This window comes from Heterocephalus glaber, unplaced genomic scaffold, assembly GCF_053883595.1.
Source record: "Heterocephalus glaber isolate CG9 unplaced genomic scaffold, H.glaber_assembly_v1.0 deba00001564, whole genome shotgun sequence".
NCBI lineage: Eukaryota > Metazoa > Chordata > Mammalia > Rodentia > Bathyergidae > Heterocephalus > Heterocephalus glaber.
The window spans coordinates 14,722,768-14,747,786 of record NW_028258351.1 but is presented as its reverse complement, the minus strand read 5'-3'; the positions used below and the strand labels follow the sequence as shown (position 1 = coordinate 14,747,786).

At 40.9% G+C, this 25,019-nt stretch overlaps 1 protein-coding gene and 1 pseudogene across 22 annotated transcripts in view; both read right to left on the bottom strand.

Annotated features, from left to right (window-relative positions):
• The window catches only part of Rap1gap2 (RAP1 GTPase activating protein 2), a 251,824-nt gene that overhangs the window by 49,344 nt on the left and 177,461 nt on the right, over positions 1-25,019 (bottom strand). For 13 of the 22 annotated variants that reach the window (XM_087191600.1, XM_087191601.1, XM_087191608.1 and 10 more), the window contains 5 exons: positions 12,031-12,084; positions 11,283-11,315; positions 10,684-10,896; positions 8,659-8,762; positions 457-535 (listed from right to left, as the gene is read on the bottom strand). In XM_087191600.1, the coding sequence (XP_087047726.1) occupies positions 457-535; positions 8,659-8,762; positions 10,684-10,896; positions 11,283-11,315; positions 12,031-12,084 (483 nt within the window). The remainder of the gene's footprint in view (positions 1-456; positions 536-8,658; positions 8,763-10,683; positions 10,897-11,282; positions 11,316-12,030; positions 12,085-25,019) is intronic. The other 9 variants (XM_021238357.2, XM_087191602.1, XM_004857194.4 and 6 more) reach the window with 4 other exon arrangements.
• Positions 13,343-25,018, bottom strand: LOC147823862 (nuclear transcription factor Y subunit beta pseudogene; annotated as a pseudogene).

Genomic DNA, 25,019 nt, shown 5'->3' with positions numbered 1-25,019 from the left:
GAACACCCCTCTTTGCTGATTCAGTTCCCAAGTTCCCTGTTCTCAAAGCAGTGATATGGGCCCCTCTACCCGAGCAGCCCGTGATAGCTCCTTATTCAAGGCAGTCCTGGGTCTGGATCATCCCTCCTCCTGTCCTCAGCTGTGAAAGCTTCCCCGGCCTCTCCTCTCACCCTTCCTCTGAAATCCTACAGCACTCACTACGACCAGCCTAGCTTCCTGTTTCTCTTATCTCCAAAACGAGCTGTGAACTATTTGGGGTGGCAACCAGGCAGCAAGGATGAGGTGAGGAGGGGAAGGGAAGGCGGGAACAGCTGCCAATAGCCCCCACTCTCACCCATGAAGTCAAGAGTGGCAGAAAAAAGTGGCTTCCCCTCCTCCAAGGGCAGAGCTTGCGCCCTACCCCAGAGACCAGCCCTGGGGGACAGCTGAAGCCACCTTCCCTCAGGGGTTGTTTACCTTTGCAATCTGCGGGACACTGGGCAACTTGCTTAGTCCAGCCAAGGGGATCCGCTCATGCACTGTCTTCAGTTTGGACCTGCAGGAAATGGAGTCCGTGAGGAAGGTGGCTAAGATCACGCCAGACAGGGGCACTTGTTTCAGGTGTCCCCAGGGCCAGACCAGCCTGTGTTCGTTCAGCCTATGTGTGAGGTACCACACTCCAACAGTGGGAAAATGGAATCCTGCCTAGGTACCCCATGGTGGGGGGATATTTAAAGTACATGCCTGCCAGAGTCATCTGCCACTGAAATTGGGGAAATGCAACTAGCCACCTTCAAGGTCACCATTATTTTTTCATTTATTTGTGAATTTTTTTGTATTGTCCCCAAGAACAGGGCCTGGCTTCTGTAAATATTTGGACATGGACATGCAAATGAACTGGTATGAAAGGATAAATCTAATATTTGAAAATCTGGATTTACTCAAAATATAAATGGGATGGAATCTGCTTTAAAAAAGGATTCACCTAAATTTAGCCTGTTCCCCTGATTCATTTAGCACATTATGAAAGTGTTGAATTTTCATGAATGCTTTTCTGCATCTGCCGAGATAATCATATGGTTTTTAATCTGTTAACCTGGTGGATTACATTTCTGTTGAGCCATCTTTTCATTCCATGAGTAAAACTCCACTTGTTTATTATTTTTAGTATCATGCTGAATTTAATTGGTTAACAGTTTATTTATATTTTCACATCTATGTTCAAAAGAAACACTGGCCTAATACTTTTTCTTGTACTTCCCATGCTAGCTTTTGATAGTATGGAAGTATTCCAGCCACATAAAATTGTGGGATAGCTTCTTGTCCTCTAAAATGGTTTATATAATACATGGATTTTTCTATTCCTTAAACATTTGCTAAAACTCATCTATGACATCTCTGGGCCTGCTATTTGTTCTTTGTGCTGGTTTGTTTAGGTTAGTTTGTTTGACTTTCAGTACTGAGCATTGAACCCTGTTCTTTCCCCTAAACTACACCCCCCAACTCTTTTATTTTTCATTTTGAAACAGGGTCTTCTCCCTAAACTGCCGGGCTGGCCTTGAATTTGTGATCCTCTTGCCTCCACGCTCTGCGTAGCTGGGATTACAAGTATGGGCCACTGCACCCAGTGTGCTGGATTTTTGTTTTTTGGTTTTGGTTTCGGTTTGGTTTTTTTTTTGGTTTTTTTTTTGGTACAGGGGATCGAACTCAGGTCCTAGCGCTTGCGCAGCAGGCGGCAAAACCACTGATTGGTTTGGTTTTTTACAGAAGGATACTTTATAGTTCTTTAGTGGTGAATGTTTAGGTTTCCTACTCCTTACTGAATCACTTTTGGTAATTTAAGTTTTTCTATAAAAGTATCCATCAAATGCACTGAATTAAAAGTTGGGTTTTGGGTCTCTCTTAGGATTTCATCTTTATTAGTAGTGTGTCCTCTCCTTCACCGCTTAATACTATTGGCATCTTTTAGGTTTTCCTTCTTCAGTCCTTAGCTGGTGGTTTGGCTATTTTATTAGTTTTTTCAAAGAGATAGTTTTTGGTTTTGTTGATGGCCTCTAATATTTACTTTTGCTTCCTTTCACTTTTCTTGTTTTTTTTAATTTCATTTTCTTCAGGTTTCTTTTTATTATTCTTTTTCTAGCTTCCTGATTTGCATGGATATGCATTTAACCTTTCTTCATTTTTATAAATGCATTTAGAACCATGCATCTCTCTGTAAGTATGACTTTTTTTTTTTTGGTACCAGGGATCCAACTCGGGTCCTTGCGCCTGTGAGGCAGGCGGGGGAACCACTGAGCTAAATCCCCAGCCCCTGTAAGTGCCACTTCCTGCATCCCACATATTTTGATGGGTAGTATTTTTACTGTCTTTTAGCTCTAAATATTTTGTCAGTTCTTTTGTGATTGCCTCTTTAGCCCAACAGTTGTTTAAAAGGGTTTTTAAATTTTTAATATGAAATTTGTTTCCTTCAATACTACAATTGTTGATTTATAAATTAGTTGTCTTATATTCAGGGAATATAATCTATATGATACTACTTAAAATTTGTTGACTTAATACACGGTCTTTTCTTTTTTCATGGTCCTTTTATTTTCTTACTTTTCATATTGCATACGTGGGCTTGAAAAGGATTTTTTTCTTTTGCTGTGAATGGGAATATAAATTACAAGATCAAATTGTTCATTTATTGTTCAAATCTTCTATATCTTTGCAATTTTTGGTCTCCTTGACCTATTATTTTCTAAAAGATGTTAACCAAAATCTCTCGTTGTAACAGGATTTGTCTACCCCCCACTCCATTCTGTTGTTGTTGTTGCTTCTGTACTGAACATCAAACCCAGAGCATCACGAATGCTAGGCAAGAGCTCTACCACTGGGCTACACCCCCGGTTCTTTTTCTATTTGATTTTTTTTTTTTTTGGTACCGGGGATCAAACTCAGGACCTTGCTGTTCCAAGGCAGGAGCAGGGCCACTGAGATAAATCCTCGGCCTCTATTTCATTTTGAGTCTGAGTCTCACTAAGTTGCCCAGGCTGTCCTTGAACTTGAAATCCTTCTGCCTCACCCTTCAGGGTAGCTGGGATTATAGGCATGCACTACTACACCCAGTGGCTTCTCCTTATATTTATGTCAATTTTTGTTTCTTAAACTTAAGGCTGTGTTCCTAAGTACCTGTCCATGACTGTTAGACCTGGGTGGCCTGTTCTCTTTATCATTATCTAGGCTGAGGCTTTTGAGGGGGCTCAACAAAAGGCATCTTTCCCCAGCCAGATTCTAAACAAAATCTGAAACAAAATCATAACAAAGAATAAGGCAGCTGGGAGTCAAAACAACTCCTGTGTTACTGATAAAGGCCACACAGGTACACACAGATTAGTATGAAAATGAAATAATATTTCTAACTGAATCCCAGAATTAGATATGTTGCCCATCCAGTCACAGATAGTGACAGACCTGGGCAGAGGCAAGACTCTTTCTGTGGGTGCTGCTCAGGAGAAAGGTCCAAGAGGAAAAGGAGAAAGAACATGGCTACACATCATATTCCCAAATTAAACTGAGTACTTTCTTTATCCAAAATGCTTTTTTCCTGGAATTCTATTCTGTCTAATTTTGCCTTAAGTATGAGTCATAAACAGATTATAGCTGCATTTTTAATTCAATCTAATATAGTCTGATATTTTAGTAGGCTAATTTAATCTATAATTATTGCAGCTACTCACACGTTTGAAATTATTTCTAATGTAGCATTTTATATTTTACATGTTATATTCTCTGTGGGGGCTTTTTTCCTTTCTTTTTTTTAATCCCTTTCCTTTCCTCGCTTCAACTGAAAAAGTTATGGGAGTTTTGGGGTTTGTTTGTCAGTTTTTGAGACAGGGTTTCACTCTGTAGTTCAGTCTGCTTGAACTCACTGTGTAGCCCAGGCTAGCCTCAAACTCATGGCAATCCTCCTGCCTCAGCCTCCCAAGTACTGGGATTACAGGCATGGGCCACTACACCCATCTATATTTGTGGGTTATTTTGGGTTTTGTTTTATTATTCTCTTTTTATCCCTCTGCTAGTTTGGGAGCTATAGTTTATATTTCTATATCTCCCAATATATATATTTATATTATTTGCAACAAACTTTAAAACTGTTCTCTCCTGGGGTGGGGGGTTAAAGGTAAAACAATAAAGTATGATTTATCTACTGACGTCTTCCCTTCCTCTTGTCCGTGCTACTTATGTTTATAAAGTTACTTCTTTTTTCCAATAAGTACACAAATTTATTAATATACTTCATCTCATCTCTTGCTACTTTTTAACTACAACTTTTCTTCTGGGTCCTCTTTTTTCCCTTAATAGTTCTTCCAGGGAGATTCTAAGAGTAGTACATACTCTTTAGTTTTTATGTTTGAAAACAGTTTTGTCTTTGCTGATAGTTTTTCCATGTAAAGAATCTTAGGTTAGGAGCATTTCTTTTTTTCTTTCTTTTTTCCTTTCTTTCTTTCTTGCTTGCTTTCAAACTTTAAAGATACTGCTGTCCCATTGTCTTCCCACACTATTTCAGCTAAGGAGAAATCTGCTCTCACCCTTGTCACTCTTTCAAAGCTAATCTGTCTTTATCTTCAGGTGGGTTTAATATTTTTTAAACTTTGATTTTCGATGTTCCACTTCCATCTGTCTAAGAGTATTTATTTGTTTTAAAATTGGGTTTAACAGCAGGCTGTGTACCTTATTCCATTCTAAATTATTCTCAGCTATTACCTCTGGGTGTTTGTTCACTAATCTCTCTATTCTTTTCTTCTGGAATTCCTTTAAACCAAATGCTGAGGCCACCCAGTCTATTATCTACATATCTGATCTTCTCTTTCATATACTTAATCTCTTTATCTGTGCTGTGTTCTGGGTGAATTCCTTGGGACTATCTTCTGATTTACAAATTCACTCTTTGAACAGACTAGATTTTATCTTATGTGTTATTTCAACAGCTATTCTTTTATTTCTAATAAATCTAATTGTTTTCTTTACATATCCAAGTGCTCCATTTATTTCTCTGTATTACAATCTACTACCCATTCTACAGATGCTACTCATTCTTTGTCTTCTTAGGATCTTAAATATATTTAAGTTATTTTGAAAGCATATTATTTGCATTTCATTAGCAGTTAATCTATCTCCCCATCTGTTGACATTTGGGCTGTCTTTCTTAATGGCAGTTTTCCCCAGGTATTTGGAATATTCCACCCACTTTTCTCTATTTTCAGTGCAAGATACTCTGGTTCCCTTCTCCTCCTGGCTGTTGATCTGCGTAGCTCTGGAGGTGCCATTCACCTGGATCATCCCCTGGCTCATCACATCATCCTCCAAGCCATTCTCCTTATTTTCTAGCCAGAGTGACTGGACTACAGATCTGATCATGACCTTCTCCCTTCCATAGCTTTCCTATTGCTCTCTGAACACAATTCCAATGTACGTTCCACACTCAGGCTGGTGTGAACTTCTCTCAGTTCTCCCTCCCCATCAATGTTTTGCATCATTCTCCCTAGCCTATGATGATCCATGTCCACAAGATGGTAAACCTAACAAAAGGAATAAGAATATCTAAAGTACACTGAATGTTTTCTATGGCCAAGTAACAAAGTAGGAACTTACTTCTCACAGTATCTCTATCAATGCACAAAGTCTGGCACAGATTAAGCACTGGTTAAGCAAACACTAAATGAACAATGCATTTTCTCATATTAGCCATCCTTGAATTGCTAAAATAACTTTTTCTAGACTACACTGAATTATTCCTAATACTTGGTTTAAAATGTCTCTTTCTGGGGCTGAGGATTTAGCTCAGTGGTTCCACTGCCTGCCTTGCAAGCACAAGGTCCTGAGTTGGATCCCCAGTACCAAAAATAAATAAATAAAATGTTTCTTTTTATATTCATAAAAAATACTGGGCCCTATTCCCTATTTTTCTTTTTCTTTTCATTTGCATTTCATTTGCCTTTTTTTTCATGAGGATCTTTTAAACATCACTGAATTAACTGGGAAGCTTTCCATATTTTTTCTCTTGAATAGTTTAATATAAAATATGTTATTGAGTAGCTACAATATATGAGGCTCTACATAAGCACTCAATAATTTTTAGGTAAACATTATCATTTCACAGATAAGGAAAGCGAGGCACAGACAGGCTACTAACAACAACAAAAACTTGCAAATACCATTCTTTTTTACTTTAATTAAAAGAACTCTGAAAGACAATACATTTTCTTCTACATACAGCTTTGACTACAACCCATAAGACTTTTTATGTAATATTATAAATGTCATTACTTTATAAATACTCTATAACTGTAGCTTTAATTTCCTCTTTAGCCTAAAAATTACTTATGAAATTATTCAATCTTTTATTTCTAAGTGAGTTTTCAAAAATATTCTTTTTCTCTTAATTTCTAGTTTTATTGTCATCATGTAAGTGAATATATCTAGTAGTATGTCTGCTTTTAAAAATTTATTTAGATTTACTTCATGGTTCACAAGTTCCTCCATCTACTTGGTACCAAGAACTACCTACAAGATTTTTTAAAATAGAAATTTCAAATGACAACCCTATCGAAAAAGGAGCAAAACTTATAAACAGAGAGTTCACAACAAATAAATAGAAATGGTCCTTAAATACATGAAGAAATGTCTCCAAACAGTGCACAGATTCTATTTGGCTACTCTCATGGCACACACAAAGGTTATAATGCTCTTCTCAGATTTTAGGACATTTAGGAGATTTGGTTGTTATATATTTAGGATATCAATTAAATAATCCAGAAGTCTGTGGGGAATGAGGAAGAAGCTGGAACAGCAGTCATGGCCAACAAGTGAATTTCATCTCTGGATAAGTTCTTCTTTGTCTTTGGTAAAGTTGCTAAGCCATGAGCCCTATTTGTTATGCTTGGTTTCCAATTTGGCTTGGCAGTCATTCTAAGTACATGGCATCACTGTCCAACTTCCTAGCTGGTGAATGGTCTCTCTCTGCCACCCTTCCCACTGGGTTTCTACTAGGAAGAGCCACATGTGATCTTGCCTTTGGGCTTCCCAGGATACTGATTTCAAATGCTGTTGACCCAAAATAACAAAAGCAGTTCTATGTGGAAAGATCCCTGACTATTCAGGGCTCCCTCTCACTCCTAAAGAGTATGGGATCCTTTCAGAATTTCTAATTTCATATTTCCATATTACTTTGCTTTCTAAGGAAGGAAGACTGAAGTTCAGTTCAGTATCATCTACAAATTGGTCCCAACTGTCCCATAGATTATAATTTTTTAAAAACCACAGAGTGTGTGTTATATCTGGCACCTTTCTCTAGCTTTCAATCTTAATGCAGCATTTTAGTAGAATACAGCATTAGGAAAGGGGGCTTAGATTCTTGAGTTCACTTGTCATCTTACTCTGAGATCCCATGCAATCTTGGTCTCATTTTTATTAAGAAAGGAAGCAATTCTCTTTATAAAGGCTCATCTAACTATAACTTCTATTTGGAGACATGATCCAGGTATTAATCCCTCGGAGAATTGTCTCTAGCTATTTACTTGACTCTTCCATGCCTTGCAAATGCTGTCTACCCAGGTGAACCTCTGTAAAGACAACTGATTCCTTTCTAAATAAGAAGCAAGGCCGAGGATTTAACTCAGTGGTTCTGCTGCCTGCCTCACAAACACAAGGTCCCAAGTTCGATCCCCGGTACCAAAAAAAAAAAAAAAAGCAAGCCACAGTTAGATGTGCCTGAACACTTCCTCAAACCACATTCCCTCCTACTGTTCCCAAAGCAAGGTTACATGTTCTTATTCCTTTCTATATTTACTTCAAAATAAAACTTTTCAGAAAAAAATGTTATTACTCTCTTCCAAATACCTTCAAGAACTTCCAATTAGATTTGATAAATAATGATTGAGAACTTAACAGGTTGACATAGTCTTCTAAGGACCAGCCAGCCCTTGGCTTTCCTGCCTTCCTGCCACAATTGCGTGGGACCCCCTCACCAGGGACAGGAACAGACTCCTTTGGGATCCCATAGCATCCTGATCATAAGACTAATAATGCTTGTGATGCATATTAAAGCTCTGTTTTTCTCTTGCAAACCATAAGCCTTTAGCAAACAGGAACCAGGCCTTGGTCACCACTGCATTCCCAATACCCATCCCCAATTCCTGGTATAAGGGAGGTTTTACAAAGCATGCTAGTTGAACCAAACAGAAACCAGTTCCAGTTCCTGCCCTTGAAGCGGTCATAATCCAGAGTGAAATGTCCTGGTTTCTGCTACAAATCAAGGCTCCTGTTGTGAACAACACTCCAGCTTCAGGAACCCAGCATATACAACAAATGCTTTGGGATCCTATGGTCACCATAGAAAGTGTTCTGGCCAACCCTCTCTAGGACATGCACCTGTTGTCTCAGCTTGAGCCATCCCTATTCTATCTTCCCATCACAGTCCCTTATAATAAAAAGGGGCAACTAAGGGTTTGTTCTAAGTGACTTTGAGAATCACACCTCGGTTTCACAGCCTGACAACTATATCTACAGCTCCAGGATTCCAGCAGGTTAGTCCCTCCAACTGAGCCAGACCAAACTGGTCAGACTAATATCTCTGCCCCTCCCCATGGGAACCCCATGGAAAAAGGTGTGTGGCCTGGACCAGTGCAGCAGCCCCACCTGAGAATGATCCGAAGGTACTCAATCCCCTCCACTTCCTCGCACTTGATGGACAGGATCAAGTTCCCCAGGCTGCTGCCAGTACAGTAAAAGTTTAGATGATCCTAGAAATAGAAATCAGGTATGAATGAAGAGCAGGTGAGCCTCTGGAAATGTACCCCAAAACTATCACTTCACCAAGAGGGAGAAGCCTCACGGAAATGAGGGAATAAAGGATGCTGCAGCTACTGCTGCAGCTATTTGATGATGTGATAATGATGATGTGATGATGATGATGATGATGATGATGATGATGGCGACGATGACAATGACAATGATGACAACAATGACTATGTTAATAGGCATCTCAACGATCCCCGGCACCAAAAAAAAAAAAGAAATTAATAGGCATCTCAAGAAGTGCCAGGCACTGTGCTGTGGGCTTAATAATCATTATCTTCTCTAAGCCTAACCAAGACTATTCAGGAGATGAAGTCAACACTCTTTTTCACACAGAGGGGGAAACCAATGACCAGGTAAGTTAAGTAACCACTCACGGTCACACAACCAGTGACAGATCCACTATTCAAATCTACATCTGTCTCAGCTCTTCATCACCAGGTACTGAGCTCAGTTTCTCTCTCCAGGCTATTTGTGAAAGAAAACTAGAAGGAACCCAGCACCTCCAACCAAGGGAAGCCAAGAGATCCTCTGCACCAGGGGCGCCTCTCTGACTCAGGGAGCACAGACTACAAACATAAGAGGTTGACTGGACCCCACTCCAGGCCCACCGAATCAGGATGGGGCCCTGGAATCTGCATTTTAACAAGATTCCCTGTAGTTTAGTGGTTTTGGTTGCAGCCTTCTCCAAAAGAGATTCTGAAAAGCCCAAGGCTGCCTTAGGCTAGGTTTTCAGAATCTCCCTTCAGGACCCAGGGGGTTCTAGCAATTCCAAAGAGGAGATCATAAAAGACATGATCAAAAAATACAGTGAAGGTCCAGGGATTTAGCTCAGTGGCACTGCACCTGCCTCACAAGCACAAGGTCCTGAGTTCAATCCCTGGTACAAAAAAAGGAAAAAAAACCCATAGTAAATCCAGTTGTTATTTGTTTGTTGACACAAACAAAATACTCTCAAAATTAGTTCCTCTCAAAATACTAGTGCCATCATTTTTGCCACTTTCTAAAGCAGTTCTGGAAGTCCTCTTTTGTGAGTGTCTTTAGTTATGCTGTCCTAGCTGCCTCCATGTCTTGTGTCAATTCAAAATGTTTACCATTCACAGTCATTTTGACTTTGGGAAAGAGCCAGAAGTTGCATGGTGCCGTATCTGGTAAATAAAATGGATGAGAACACACCATCAGTCCTTACAAACCTGTCTTTCCACTGGATGGCATAAGACAGTAGCATTCACTGTATTTTTGATCACACTTTATAAAGATATTCATGAAAAAGAACTTCCAGAACTGCTTCACAAAGTTATGAAGGGAAGTATTTTGAGGGGGATTAATGGCAATATGTCATTTACTACAATAAAATTTTTAACATTCACTGTGTATTTTGATCACACCTTTTATTTAGAGAAATATAAATTTGTCACTTTGAAGCAATCAGAGGCTCACAGCACACCATCCAGTCATGTACTACTCAGGAGACCTGTCTGAATGAGATCACAAGAGATGGCTAGCTAGTATGCAGATGGAAACAGAGACATCCAAGGTATAAGGACATATTTTTCCTTGAACAATTAAAAGTCCAGCCCAGCCTCCTTCACCTACAAACACCTGCAAACACCACCCTCCTATCACCTCCCACTTGCTGGGGTGGTCCCCACAAGGACGTATCATGGGTTCTATACTGCCCCTGCTCACAGCCCCAGGACATTGCCAGTCAGACCTCTCCAACTAGGAGAGGTAGGCAGCAAGAGGGGACAGGCCATGAGAAAATAAAGCAGAAATAACAAAAGGGGCACCAGAGACAGCATCCCTGGGTCTCCCAGAGCACTTCTCCAGCTGGCCGTTCTTTTCTCCAGGGTCCCTGGGCCTCACCTTCCCCAGGAAGTGCCTGCGGTAGGCTCTGGCCTCAGCCTTGCACTCAAGCTTATAGCCAAATGTGTTGGGGCTGAAGCCGTCCTCTTCCTCCTCCTCACAGATGCTGCTGCCCAGTGATGTCGGAGTGCCCACGTTCTCTGGGTCCTCAATCCAATAGCCCCCAAACTGGGGCAGGATGATCAGAGGGTATGGGCCCCCCTTCTCCACAACCTGGAAGCAGAGGGAGGGTCTTGCCTTGCAGCTGCCCTGGAACCACAGGGGGAGTGGAGGGCACCAATGGTGTCCCCACCTACCTCTAAACTGCTCCAAGGAGAGGACCCTGGTATCTGAGGCCAAAGCCAGTAATAGGAATTTCTAATTTGAACCCCACAGCATCTCCAGCTTCACTGGCTGACCCTGGGACTGAGGGTTGCAAGGCCTGGATGGGCACCCCCAATTTAAACACAGACAATTTTAGATCACAAAGGTAAAGATGGAAAGAGGCCTCAGGCCTGAGTCTAGGCCCAGCGTTCTCTCACATGTGGGGTTGGGAAGTGCTATCATCTCCTCGGGGGTGGGACCCAGATCATGCTGCAATGCAGCAGGGGCCTTCCTACCTCATCAATGCTGGGGTACGGAATATAGTCATCCTGCAAGACAAACCAGACAACAGCACCATTAGTCCCATGAAAATAACGGCAGATTACTGTCTCTAAGTCTCTCTTCTGGGTCTGGGGAGAAGTGTGTGTGGGGACCCATAAGTCTTTAACAGGACTTTGGGGGAAGCATATAAGATGGAAGAACAGCCTAGAGGCAGCTCCAGGATCTGATATCTGAGGTCCACTGAGCTCCTCACCAAACTGACAGAACCCAACTGCAAACCCAAGGAACTGGAGATGCAGCATATAAAGATCCTGACCTTACTGCCCCTGTTGAGACCAGCTTGTGCTCTAGGGTGCTAAAATAGGACGTCCTAGTCTCAATCAACAGCCCTTTCCAGGTAACTGAGCTCCAAGTGATAAGCTACACCCTTGAGCCCTGAAAATGGAACCTGAAGATGAGCACTAATGGAGTCTGACACCCCTGAACACCACAGGCACTGGTACAGAATGAGGAGGAGCCAGCCAAGTTACCATCCTTGGGTTCCCCCCAAGTCCTCCACCCCAGCCTACTCTCAAGCTGCTTAAAGGCACTGAGCCAGGGCCCACTTTTCTGTCCACTAGGCACAAGACTAATGAGGGCACAGTCAATATGCTGAACTTGGGCAGAGCCAAGGCAGATGAGCCCAGCATGCTCACTGCTCCTCCCCCAACTCTTCCCACCCAAGTAACCTCACCAGGCCCATCTGGCTAGCACCTTACCCACCCAGCCCACCTTGTTCTTCTGGGGTCCTGGCCTCTGCTCTTCAAGCTTGATCCCCTGTGAAAACAAGGAAAGACGATCCATGAAAGCAAAAGTCTCAAAAGTGGGGCCCAATGGCAAGGTCTCTGGGCACCTGGCCCTCTGGAGATTAGTGATGAGCACAGTACGATGGTTGGCAAACGCCAGGCCCTTACACCTTTCACATCTTATGGCCATCAGTCCTCACAGCAGCCCAGGATGAGGCAGCAAGGTAGCTGGGTTAAGAGCATGAACGAAGTTACTAACCTGAGCTGAGCACTAAAACCACTGGAAAAGATTATTTCCTTTCTGGGATTACTAAACTTGTAGAAAATAACCTAGGTATCTGGGGAGTATGAAGAAAGCATAGAGAAGGAACAAAAAGATGAAAAGAAAGATCCCTTACAAACAAAAACCAGAGGGCCGGGGATTTAGCTCAGTGGTTCCGGCATCTGCCTCACAAGCACAAGGATCCAAGTTCGATCCCCGGTACCAAAAACAAAACGAAACAAAAAAACCAAACAAAGAAAAACCAGAGACTTCCAGGAAAATGATGCAGTGGTAGCCAAAAACAATCAGCGTCTCCAAGATTCAGAATTCAGACACTGGAAAATAACAACTTGAGGAAAAAGGAAAAAAAAAAGAGAGAGAGTCAATTCCCAAGAACCAGGATCTGACAGGAAAATTAAAACATACAGAGAAATTGAATAACACAATGTGGAGAAGGGAAGGGACAATCTCACTTTCGCCTCAGCTTCCAACTCATGGACCTGGAAGAAGAGAGACCAAAGCTACAGAGACAAAGTGAAAGCTGGGGACTCCAGAGGGCTTCAGAGAGAAATGTGGTGAAACACACTGAAAGGTGTTGTGAGCTCTAAGTAGGACATGGGATTCTGCTTCTACATGAGCCCTTGGATAGGCAAGAGCTGATGTGTGGCTCCAGTCCAAGCTCCTGCCATATCCCTAGAGAGAATGCTTGGTTGGTCACCACTCCAGGGAAGGGTTAACTGTCTGAACTCCGGACTCAGAGCAACAAGGGGACAGCTTCACTTAGGGCTCTCAGTGTAACGTTCCCACAGTGACTGAGACAGCCACTGGAGACAGTCATGGCAAAGAAGCAATAGTCAGGCTGGAAAAATAACCCCATAAGGGTTTGAACTAGAGGACACAGGCCTCATGCCCACATTCGGGCTCAACTTGAGCTGCTCTCGATTTGAAAGTCATGGCATTGGTGCCCTTGCCCTAATCCTGCTGCTTGCTGGTACCTGTATCCAGCGTGGTTCTGGGTTCTCACGGCCTTCTTTATCTACCAGTATGAACAGGGACACATCTTGACTTGGACACTGCCCCAAAATTGTAAAACCACATATTCAAAATCACAGGGAAATTTCTCTTTTGTTTTTTTTTTATGAGTATGTGCATTGTTTTTTGGTTTATTTTTGTTTTGTTTTGTTTTCTCTTCTTTTTTCTTCTTTCCTTCCCCCTTTCTTCTTCACAACTTTATTGGAGTTTGGGAAATTTTGTTTTGTCCTTTTTCCTTGTTTCTTGTCTCTTTTTCTTGCTTCTTTTTTCTCTTCTCCCATTTAATTTTTCCCTTCAATTTTTTCTCTCTTATTTTTGCCTCCCATATCATTTCTTTTTTTCTTTCTTTTTCTTTTATCTCCCATTTCTCATCAATGTTTTTCTCTTACCGTTGCCTACCTGTGGACATCCTTCTGCTCCTTTGTACTGTTTCTCTCTCCTCCTTCCATATCATATAGTTTAAGCTTTCAAACTGTTCCTCTTGCACTCCCCTATTCCCAAATCCTGTCTCTTTGACTGTATGACCACAAAGCTTTTTTAATCTTTTGATAGATAGTTGGGTCTATAAAATTACTGTTGAACTGTTTTCTACCATTGGCAGATATAGTTGCCGAATTTGGTACATGTTAGCTGTAAATCAATACCTGGGTTGTCATGATATCTGTCAGTTTCTTCTCTAGGGTTAAGGGTGCTGCATGGTTTGTTTTTAAAATTTACCCTTATATTTTATAAAAAGGTCTAACATCATGAATTAACTCAGATGCTTACTTGAACTACAAAAGTAACATGATTCAACATGAAAATAAGAAACTGTCTACAAAATCTCTGACAGTAATAAATTGCAATATACAAGTCAGACAGGTATCATACAGAGCAACAAACTCTGAACAAAACAAAAATACTTTAATACCTTTAAAATCCAAATTTTCCTTTAAAACCATTCATGAAAAAGATTCTCAAGTCAGAATTAACACCTCAATTACTCAAGCATCAAGAAACTATATTACAGTAACTTTAAACACAAAGAGACATCTTTTCACCAGTCATTTTCTTCTGATGTCTCCGTTCAGAACTGTACAGACTCTTGCTTCTCTATACTCCCCCTTCCATCATTTCTTCAGACATGAAAACTGAATTTGATGAACACTAGAAATCGACTGATAGGATGTTGTGTAAACAGTAACATTTTGTGGTTGATCATCTGTAGTTAAATCAATTCATAACTGGCTAGTGAAGCCCTCCTCTGTGAGCTCTTCACTGAGAGACCACTTCTCTGATTCCCTTCTCTCCTTTCATAGCCTCTCTAAACTTCTGAGAAAGGTATAACTTCACATAGCTAATGAAGCTTAAGGTGGACATGGCAAAGAGAATGTCCTGCTTTTGACTGTCTTTCACTTCTCCTGGTGGCATCTTTCATTGGGCTCAGATGTTATAAAACTTGTGAACTCACTCACACATTTCTAAGCATATTCTTTGGCATTTTTTTTTGCAATCATTCCATTTGAGGTACAGCATTTTTCATTATCTAAGCCAATATTTGAAACAGCCATATTTGCAACTGGAAGATATATATTGTATTCTCTGAAGCTTTCTTTGAACAATCTGTGTCTTTATGATCACTCCTGCTGCCCTCAGTGTCGTTATGAAGCTATATCACATAATGACTTCCTTCAATGTAGTCTGCAAAAATTCCTAGTTGAGAAGCATCTATGGTAGAACTGTTTCTGTCCACTGTCAGGAAATACTGTCAGAACTGTTCTGTCAGTGGTGCTCAAGGACAGATGTCTGAAAAGGTGTTCAATCTTGGCCCAACGTCAACCTCCAATAAAACCGTAGGTGCTTCTCATCTCCAAAATAGAGAAAATGGCTATGAAAGAAGTGGTCTCAGGGTAAATCTCTGCTTCCAGCACTCATCTCCCCCTCCCTCTGCTGCAAACCACTCCCCTTTGCATGATACCCTCCCACCTGCTCATACATGCAGCACAGCCCCACCCTGCCCCCACCTAACATGGTGCAGCCTCCCTATGTGGCTGGTTCTTACAGAATGTTGATATCCAAAGTATCTTGGATGATACTACTATAGTTTATTTGCTTGTTATTACCAGGGTAGTATAATTGTTGCTATTTCTCTGCAAGCCAACATTCAGATTGCCTTTGTGACATTAAAAATAATAAGAATACATATCCAGAGAACTGAATGTTGGGATGATTATACTGCATCCTCCCCTCTCAAATTAACTGAGGTGGTCGGATCTTGGGGGTGAGCAAAAGACTATACTTAGACACAGCCAAAGTACATCACTGAAAAGCAACTGAAAAGATCTCTATGCTAGCAACAAAGTCTTTACACTATAACCATCTACAGGCCTCAGCAAAAAATAAAAATAAAAACATGAGACGACAAGACAACAAAATGCCTCCCAAAACCCCCAACCTCCAACTTCCCCAAAGCCAACCTGGGAGACACTGAGGGGAAGAATAGCATATGCCACACCTTGGAACTGCTCAAAAGGATAATAGAAGACATTAGAAAACAGATGAAAGATGAACACAGGGGAGTCACAGAAGATATAACTAAACAGATAAAGAAAGTAAAAACCAAAATTATCCAGGAGCTTTCAGAAGGCACTAATAAAAAGCTAGATGAGCTAAACAAAATGATGCAAAACATAAATGACCAGCTTAGCAAATAATTAGAGTCTAAGAAAAGGTTTCAATCAGAAGTTCAGGAGATTAAAGATTATATTGAAAGTACAGGCAGAAGAAGTGATCAGTGTGAGGTCAGAATTTCACAACTACAAGGCAATGATACCTTCAAAGACCAACTATTCAAAGACACTTTAAAAGTGACAAAAGAACATGAAAAATGGATCCAACAGCTGCTAGATGACACAAAGTAGACTAAGAGTAACTGGAATAAGTAAAAACTCAGAAGACAACACAAATGCCATAAAAAACGTGTTCACAGAAATAATGGCAGCCAATTTCCCAAATACAGGGAAAGAAATATAAAAATAAGCGAGGCATTTAGAACCCCAAATAGCCACAACCAAAAGAACTTCTCCACATCACATTATACTTAAAGTACCAGAAATTCATTACAGGGACAAAATCGTAAAAGGTGTAGAGTCTGGCAATGAATCACATATAAAGGTAAACACATGAGAATTATAAGCGTTCTCTATACAAACCTTAAAGGCCAGGAGGGCTTAGAGTGAAGTATTTCAAGCCATAAAAGATAACAACTTCTAACCCTGACTTATGTATCCTGAAAAAATTTCCTTCAGGGTCTGAGGATTTAGCTCAGTAGCACCATGCCTGCCTCACAAGCACAAGGTCCTGAGTTCGATCTCTGGCACCAAATAAGGAAATAAAAAGTTTCCTTCAAAATTGATGGAGAAATAAACTATTTCTATCACAAAGAAGTTCATGACCACCAAACCAGCATTATAAAAAATTCTCAAGGATATCCTAGAAAGAGACAGTTAAGCCAACAAGTCAAAAAGAATGAATACACTTGGCAGTATGAGCAACCAAACAAAAGGAAAAAAAATAAGGAAATCAGCAACAGGAAAATAATGCAATAACAGGAACAAGCCAATACCTCTCAGTAATAATTCTCAATGTGAATGGCCTCAATTCTCCAATCAAAAGACACAGATTAGCAGGATGAATCAAGAAATAAAACCCAGGGCCAGGAATTTAGCACAGTGGTGCCATGCCTGCCTCTCAAGCACAAGTTCCTGAGTTCAATCCCTGGTACAAAAAAAAAAAAGAAAGAAAACCCAACAATATGCAGAATATATAAGAAAACCCATTTCATTCAAAAAGAAATTCACAGATTAAAAATCAAAGGATGGAAAACAATATTCCATGCAATGGGAACCTAGAAAAAAGCAGGAGTAGCTATCCTAATTTCAGACAAAGTGGATTTCAAGCCAAAACTGATCAGAAGAGACGAAGAAGATCACTACATATTGGTTAAGAGAACAATTCAACAGGAAGAGATAACAATTATAAACATATACATACCAAGTACCAGTGTGCTCAACTTCATAAAACAAACACTAATGGAATTGAAAAATCTGATAAACACAAATATAATTGTAATGAGGAACCTTAATACCTCACTGTTGCAAATGGAAAGATCAACTAGACAAAAAATCAATAAGAAAATACCAGAGTTGAACCAAACCTTCAAACAAAAGGATATAATAAATATCTATAGAGTGCTGAACCCAACCATAGTAGATACACATTCTTCTCAGCAGTATATGGGACTTTCTCTAAAACAGACCATACACTATCCCATAAAACATGCTGATGTAAATGAAAAAAATGAAATGATCCTATGCATATTATCAGATCATAGTGCAATGAAACTAGAAATCAATGGCAAAAAACCCCCACAGAAACTATACAAACACCTGGAAATCAAACAATATCCTTTTAAATAATCAATGGGTCACAGATAAAATTAAGGAAGAAATTAGTTCCCACAATCAAAGAATAATGCCAGTAACAACACACCAGAATCTATGGGAAAAGATGAAAACAGTCCTAAGAGGGAAGTTTACAGTAGTGAATTCCCAGATAAGAAAAACAAAGCAAGCTCAAACAGCCTAATGATACATTTCAAGGTCCTAGAAAAAAAAAATACAAATCCAAAGCTAGTATGAAGAAGGAAACTATCAAGATCAGATAATGAAATTGAGACTAAAAATAATACAAAGAATCAATGAGTAAGAGTTGGTTGTTGAAAGAATAAACAAAATAGACAACTGTTACCCAATCTTACCAAAATAAGGAAAGAAAAGACCCAAATCCATGGAATTAGAAGTGAAAAAGGCAAAATCACAATGGGTTCTGCTGAAATCCATAAGATCACTGGTAACTACTTGGAGAAGCTGTACTCTAATAATGAAATTGAAAAAGTAATTTTAAAAAGCCAACTAAGAAAATCCCAGGTCCCAATGAATTCTACAAGAACTTTAGAGACAATCAAACTCTTTAATGAAACTGAAAGGAAAAAAGTATTCCCTGGAAGCAGCCATCACCCTGACTGCAAAACCAGAGAAAGACCCAATCTCTTTAATGAACATAGATGCAAAAGTCTTTAATAAAATACTGGCAAACAGAATTCAGCAAATCATTAAAAGGATCATACACCATGGCCAAGTAGGATTCATTCCAAGGATGCGTGGATGGTTCAACATATGCAAATCAATAAATGTAACACACCACATAAACAAGAATCAAAAATCAGATGATCATCTCAATAGACACAGAGAAAGTATCTGACAAAATCCAACATCCACTGAAGAAAAAAACCTTGAAAATATGTACAGAAGGTCTTTATCTCAATCTGACAAAAGCCATCTGTGACAAACTAATGACCAACATCATATTAAATGGAGAGAAGCTAAAAGCTTTCCCTCTACAATCAGGAACAAGACAATGATGTCCACTAACACCACTCCTGTTTAATATGTTCTTGAAATACTAGCCAGAGCAATCAGGCAAGAGAAAGAAATAAAAGGCATACATATAGAAAACAAAGAAGTTAAACAATCATATTTAACATGATCCTCTAACAGAAGATCCCAAAAACTCCACTAAAAGACTCCTAGAATTAATAATAAAATTCAGCAATATAGCAGGATACAAAATAAACACACACACATTCACAAAAAATCAATAGCATTCCTATACATACATAATAAACTCACTGAGAAAGAAATTAGGAAAACCATAACTTTCACAACAGCATCAAGGAAAGTTAATACTTAGGAATTAACCTAACCAAGAAAGTGAAAAACCTCCACGATGAAAACTACAGTTTCATTGAGATCAAAGAAGACATCAGAAAATAGAAAGATATCCTGTCTTCCTGGATAGACAGAACCAATATAGTCAAGATGGCTATACTTCCAAAAACGTTATACAGACTTAACCCAATTCCAATCAAAATACCAACAGCATTCTTTGTAGAACCAGAGAAAGCAATCCTAAAATTCACATGGAACCAGAAGAGACTTAGAACAGCAAAAGCAATTCTGGGCAACATGGGCAAGGCAAGGGGCATCACACTCCCCCACTTCAAGTTATACTACAAAGCTACAGTGATAAAAACAGCATGGTATTGGCAAAATAAAAAAATAGACTTGTGGATCAAGGGAACAGAATAGAGGATGCAGAAACAACTTCAGGCACACTCAGCTACCTTATTTGACAAAAGGGCCAAATACTTACACTGGAAGAAAGATAGCCCCTCTAATAAATGGTTCCAGGAAAACTAGCTATCTATATGCTAAAGGTTGAACCTAGATCCTTATCTCTCACCATGTACTAAACCAAAATCAAAATGGATCAAAGATCTAAGTATTAAAATAGAAACACTAAATCTACTGGAAGACAAAATAGATAAAACTCTTAAAGATATAGGTATAGGCAAAGACTTTCTGAACAGAACCCTGACTGCACAAGAAATAATACCAAGAATCAACAAATGGGATCACACTGAACTAAAAAGCTTCTGCATAGCAAAACAAACCACCAACAGAAGTGAAGAGACAACCTATAGGATAGGAAAAAAATTTTGCCAGCTACTCTTCAAGACTAATATCTAGAATATATAAAGAACTCAAAAAATTAAGGCCCTCAAGTTTAAAGATCCAATAAAAATGAGAATCTGAAATGAACAGATACTTCTAAGATGAAGTATAAATGGCTAATAAATACATTCAAAAATGTTCAACATCACTGGCCATCCAAGAAATACAAATTAAAACTGATAGGTCTCCCACTACCTCAGCAGCTGTTATGTACAGTAGCTGCCCTCTTCCTGTTGTGCCTTGCCCCCTCCCCTGTGTGCCATCATGCCAAGACGGTTGCTCCCACCAAAGAATAAACCCTTCTCCCCAGCATGCCCCTGTTCCCGCCTAGAAAGTAACCTAATACTTGCTCACCTCCTACCACCTCTAGTGACATCACCAGCTCCTCCATTCCCTAGTCACTACCTCACTCAACCCCACTTCAGCCACTACAAACCCCACCCCAGTCTCTATAAAAGACACTCCCTGCCCCGGCCATATTGCTTTTTTCTCTCCTTTGTTCAGAGACAGCCCAGCAGATCTATTGCCCTAATAAAGGCTTGTTGTGGCCTGGTCTGGTCTCGGTTTTCGGCCCTTTTACCCAACAAAAATAACACTAAGATTCCATCTCTCTCCAGAAAGAATGGCCATCATGAAGAAATCAAACAGTAACAAATGCTGGAAAGACCACAGGAAAAAAGGAATTGTTGGTGGGAGTGTAATTTGGTATAACCAGTATGGAAATCATCATGGAGATTCCACAAAAAACTAAAAATAGAAATTCCATTTGATCAGCTATTTGCTTTCTAGTTATTTTCCCAAGAGTTCAACACATCATATTACAGTAAAAAATGCATATCCATGTTTATAGCAGAACAATTCATAATAGCTAAATTCATTTGTTATATATCCATCAACAAATGAATGGATAAAGAAAATGTAGTATGGGGCCGGGGATTTAGCTCAGTGGTCCCACCACCTGCCTCGCAAGCACAAGGTTACTGAGTTCGATCCCTGGTACCAAAAAAAAAAGAAAATGTAATATTTGTACACAATGGAGTTCTACTCTGCCATAAAGAAAGGCATACTTAAGCCATTTGTAGAAAAATGGGTACACCTTGAGAATGCAATGTTAAGTGAAACAGATCAGACAAGCTTAAATATCACATGGTTTCTCTTACATGAGAAAAACAAAGAGAGAAAAACTATTGTAATCCAGTATGGCCAATGTATCTAAAAGTGAACCTTGATTTGGTATAATTGTCATATATGTTTTATATGTTTTTTGGCCTGTCAGTTTGGATGCTAATCTGTGTTTCTGATAATTAACTTGATAAAGACATAAATAAATCTGATCCTGGCAAAAAAAAAAAAAAAGAAAAAGAAAAAACTTCAAAAAATGGGGGTGGAGAGGAAAGGAGAAAAAAAAGAATTGAATTATGTACTATGTACATGTACCAATTCCTCACAATGAATGTATGTACTGTAAACCTGTACTAATAAAAATTAAAATTTTAAATGTTTTTTATGAAAAAGCATGGACCAAAGCCAGATCACACAGGTTCAAATCCCAGCACTGCCACTTAACCCTGCTGACCCTGGGAAAGTCACAGAAACCTCTTTGTGAGTCTGTGTTCTCATCTTCACCATTGTGGTGAAGGTTAAAGGTTTATAATGGGTTAAGTCCTCACAACACTGATTAGTACATAGCAGATGCTCCAGGTTATCATCATAGGTCAGCAGTGTTACCATCCTAGAGCTTAAATATCTTCCCTAGGGCCACAGGAACAGCAGCTGAGAAGGAAGATGAGAACCCATGGCTGTGGGTGTCACAGCCAGCACTATGGCACTCGAGCCATCCAGCCCCATTCCCTCCTTGATGCAAGGCCCTGTGGCTAATAGGCAGGAGGTCTGGTCCCGCCCTTCATTGTGCTATAAGATTCCTATTTGCAACCCATGGAGTCTCTGCTGCTACATTTATACAATAAGGATTAGACCAACTCCCCCATCTCACAGATGCAAGAAGTACTTCAAGGATCAAGTGCAAGCACTGGGATTGGTTTAGAAGGGTTCACCTGCAAGCACCTGGAAAATTCAAATCCAGGAGCAGTACCTTGCCCACCAGTCCTCTGATTGGGTTCTGACTTAACAGGATTGTGTGAGAAGGGAATACCTAGTGCCCCAAGACTGTCTGAGTAAATTACACAAGGGTATAACCTGCTGAGACAAACTAGGAGAAAGAGTTCCCCTCCAGAGACAGGGAAATCCAGAAACAGTCCTTGCCTGGTCAGAACGTAAGGGACTGGAACCCTCCAAAGTGAGCTCTTTCTGTGGTGTCCTTTGAAGTTCAGAGCACCTTTTCACCAACAAGGAAACCAAGGCTCCAGAGGAGGTTGTGTATGTACCTAAGGTCACACACAGCTAGTGAGCGACAGGGCTTGGATTTCAAGCTGGGTCACCTTCCTATCCCGTGAATGACCACACCCCTACCCCCACCCCCCCACACACCAGGGCTAACTGGGTGGATTTAAATGCAGCTTCCCCAGACTCCCCTGGGCTGAGTCACCCTGCAGCATTGTTCAGGAGGGTGTGGGAGGGGAGCCCTCCCACCAGACAGGTGCTCCTCATACAGGTAGAAAACCACCTGGGTGGCCCTGCAGACCCTGTCCGGGTTGGCACATGGGGCAGGTGAGGGTGGGGGAGTGATATCAAGAGTTTGTTTTGTTTGTCCTGCATTAGTCATCCCTGTCTGAGAACAGTCCCTGGAACAGAAGAGCAAATCTCTTTGACCTCTGGCCCCTCCACTTCCTCCCCCACAACACAGCTACTGCCCCAAGCTGGGGGTCCTCTCTCTTCTGCATCTTATCTTTTGCAATACATACTACTATTATTTCCCCCTCTGCCCCCAATGAAATGGAAGCTCAGAGAGGGAAAATGACTTAAGCAATGACACTCAGCTAGTAGGCATCAGGCTAAGATCTGCACCCAGGGCTGAAGAACCCAAAGCATGTTCACTCAGTCCTCTTGCTTCACAGGGATTGTGGCCTTCAAATTCCTAGACTCTCGGGCTGGGAATTGGGGGTCCTGGATCCTCATTTCAACTCTTCCCAAGCAGAGTGACCTGAGCACTTAATGGCTCTGAGGGTCAGTTTCTACAACTACAAGATGAGGCAACACCTGACTACCATGTAGCACTCCATCTCCAACAGTCCCCTGATGTACAATTGCTAGAAACTATGAGCTCTCTGAGGATGGTGCCCAGGGAGCACATGGTAGTCTTTTACACTGTAAGTTTAGCTTCCACAGTCCAGAGAGGAAGCAGCAAACTACATGGGTATTAGGCATCATGGAGACTCAGAGGGAGAATTAAAAAACTTGCCCTGGAGAGGCAAATAACTGGAGAAGACAAGTCCGGCAGCCTCTAAAAGACAGACCAGTGTGAGGCCAGTTAAGTAGGGCTGAATTATGTTCTCGTACAGGAAAACGCTTTGCAGGGAGGCATAAGACTCCAGCTGGGGGTGAGGACGGATGCATCATGGGAGCCACCAGGGAGAAGGCAGTGAGCTGCCAATCCTCCACCAGTTTGCCAGGGTGATGGGATCCCACTGGGTTGAAGGGAAAACCCTGGATTTGCTCCAAGCAGTTGAGTGCTTAACCCTGTCTCCCACTACTCGCACAGTATATATGCCAGCCCCTTTTCCACAACTTGGTTACAAGTTCCCTAAATGCACATAAAATGAGTTTGCAGTCCACACACTACTGGGCACACAGGACAGTCTTAATAATTCACTCATGGTGATGGCACAACTATTAACGGTATCTTTCCTTCCAACAGTCCTCCTCTCCCTTCCTCACCCTAAGAGCCCTGGCAAGTCCTCCTGCATCTCAGTACTGCACAGGGCCCCACATTTGCCCCTCTTCCAGGAGCCTGCAGACCCCATTACAGAATCTTTCCCTCCACTTGGGGTAAAAAGCATCAGAACACAATGCCTAGGCCCTCTGGCTCTGAAACCACTTACTAGCTTCAGTTTTCTCACCTGTGATATGGGGACAATAACAGTAATACAATCACATCTGAGGACCTAGTTGGGAGGAAGGAATGCCTGTCAATCTCTGAGTCCAGAGAAGTGCCTGAAATGTGCGTTGTGATCAGCTTCCTCATCCCACTCTTCCTACCCATATCAATTAAAACTGGACCTGCACTCATATACAAGGCAACAGTTCTTAATGGTGAGGCCTGACCTCAGGGGCACTGGTTCCAGTATCATGGTTACAAAAATCCATCGATACTCAGGTCCCTTTTATAAAATGGCATAGTGTTGCACAGAACCCACACACCTCCTCCTACATGCTGTAGTTTAAATCATCTCTACATTACTAATGATACCCAATACAATGTAAATGCCATGTAAACAGCTGTTATACTGTATTGTTTAGGGAAGAATGACAAGAAAAGTCATGATCATGACTTTATGATCAATACAGACACTAGTTTTTCCCCTGAATTATTTTCATTCATGATTAGTTTAATATGAAGATTCTTAACCTGTGGATACAGACCATGATTATGAAGAACCTGCAAATCCACACTGAACATTGACTTTTATTTAGTACCTACCAAGTATTTACATGTTTTCTCATTTCATCCCAACCACCATGTCAGTGAGCACTTCCATTCTTAGATATTTACACAGGCCTGGTAATGGTAAGGAACTTGGGCTAGTGTCAGGTACAGGATTTGAACTTGGGCCTGCTTCCCACGCTGCAGCTTTGCCTCCCTGACACAAGATGACTCTCCTCAGATGAGGCATGCTTTTTCAGGCTTTCTTTCCAACCCATTCCAGGAACAATGGCCCCTTTTCAATCCCTCCCCATATTGGTGGCATTTCTGGCATCCTGAGCCCGTCCCTGTTCCCATCCCCTGACCCCATCCACTCCTAGGTAAAGCTTCCAAAATGTTCTATGTCACTCAACAGCGAAATGGCCTCAGAGTGTCCAGGATGAAGGGCTCCTCCCTCTGAGGCACCCCCTGGTGTTGAACTCCCACATTGGGCTGGGCTGCTTCCCCTCTCTGGGGGT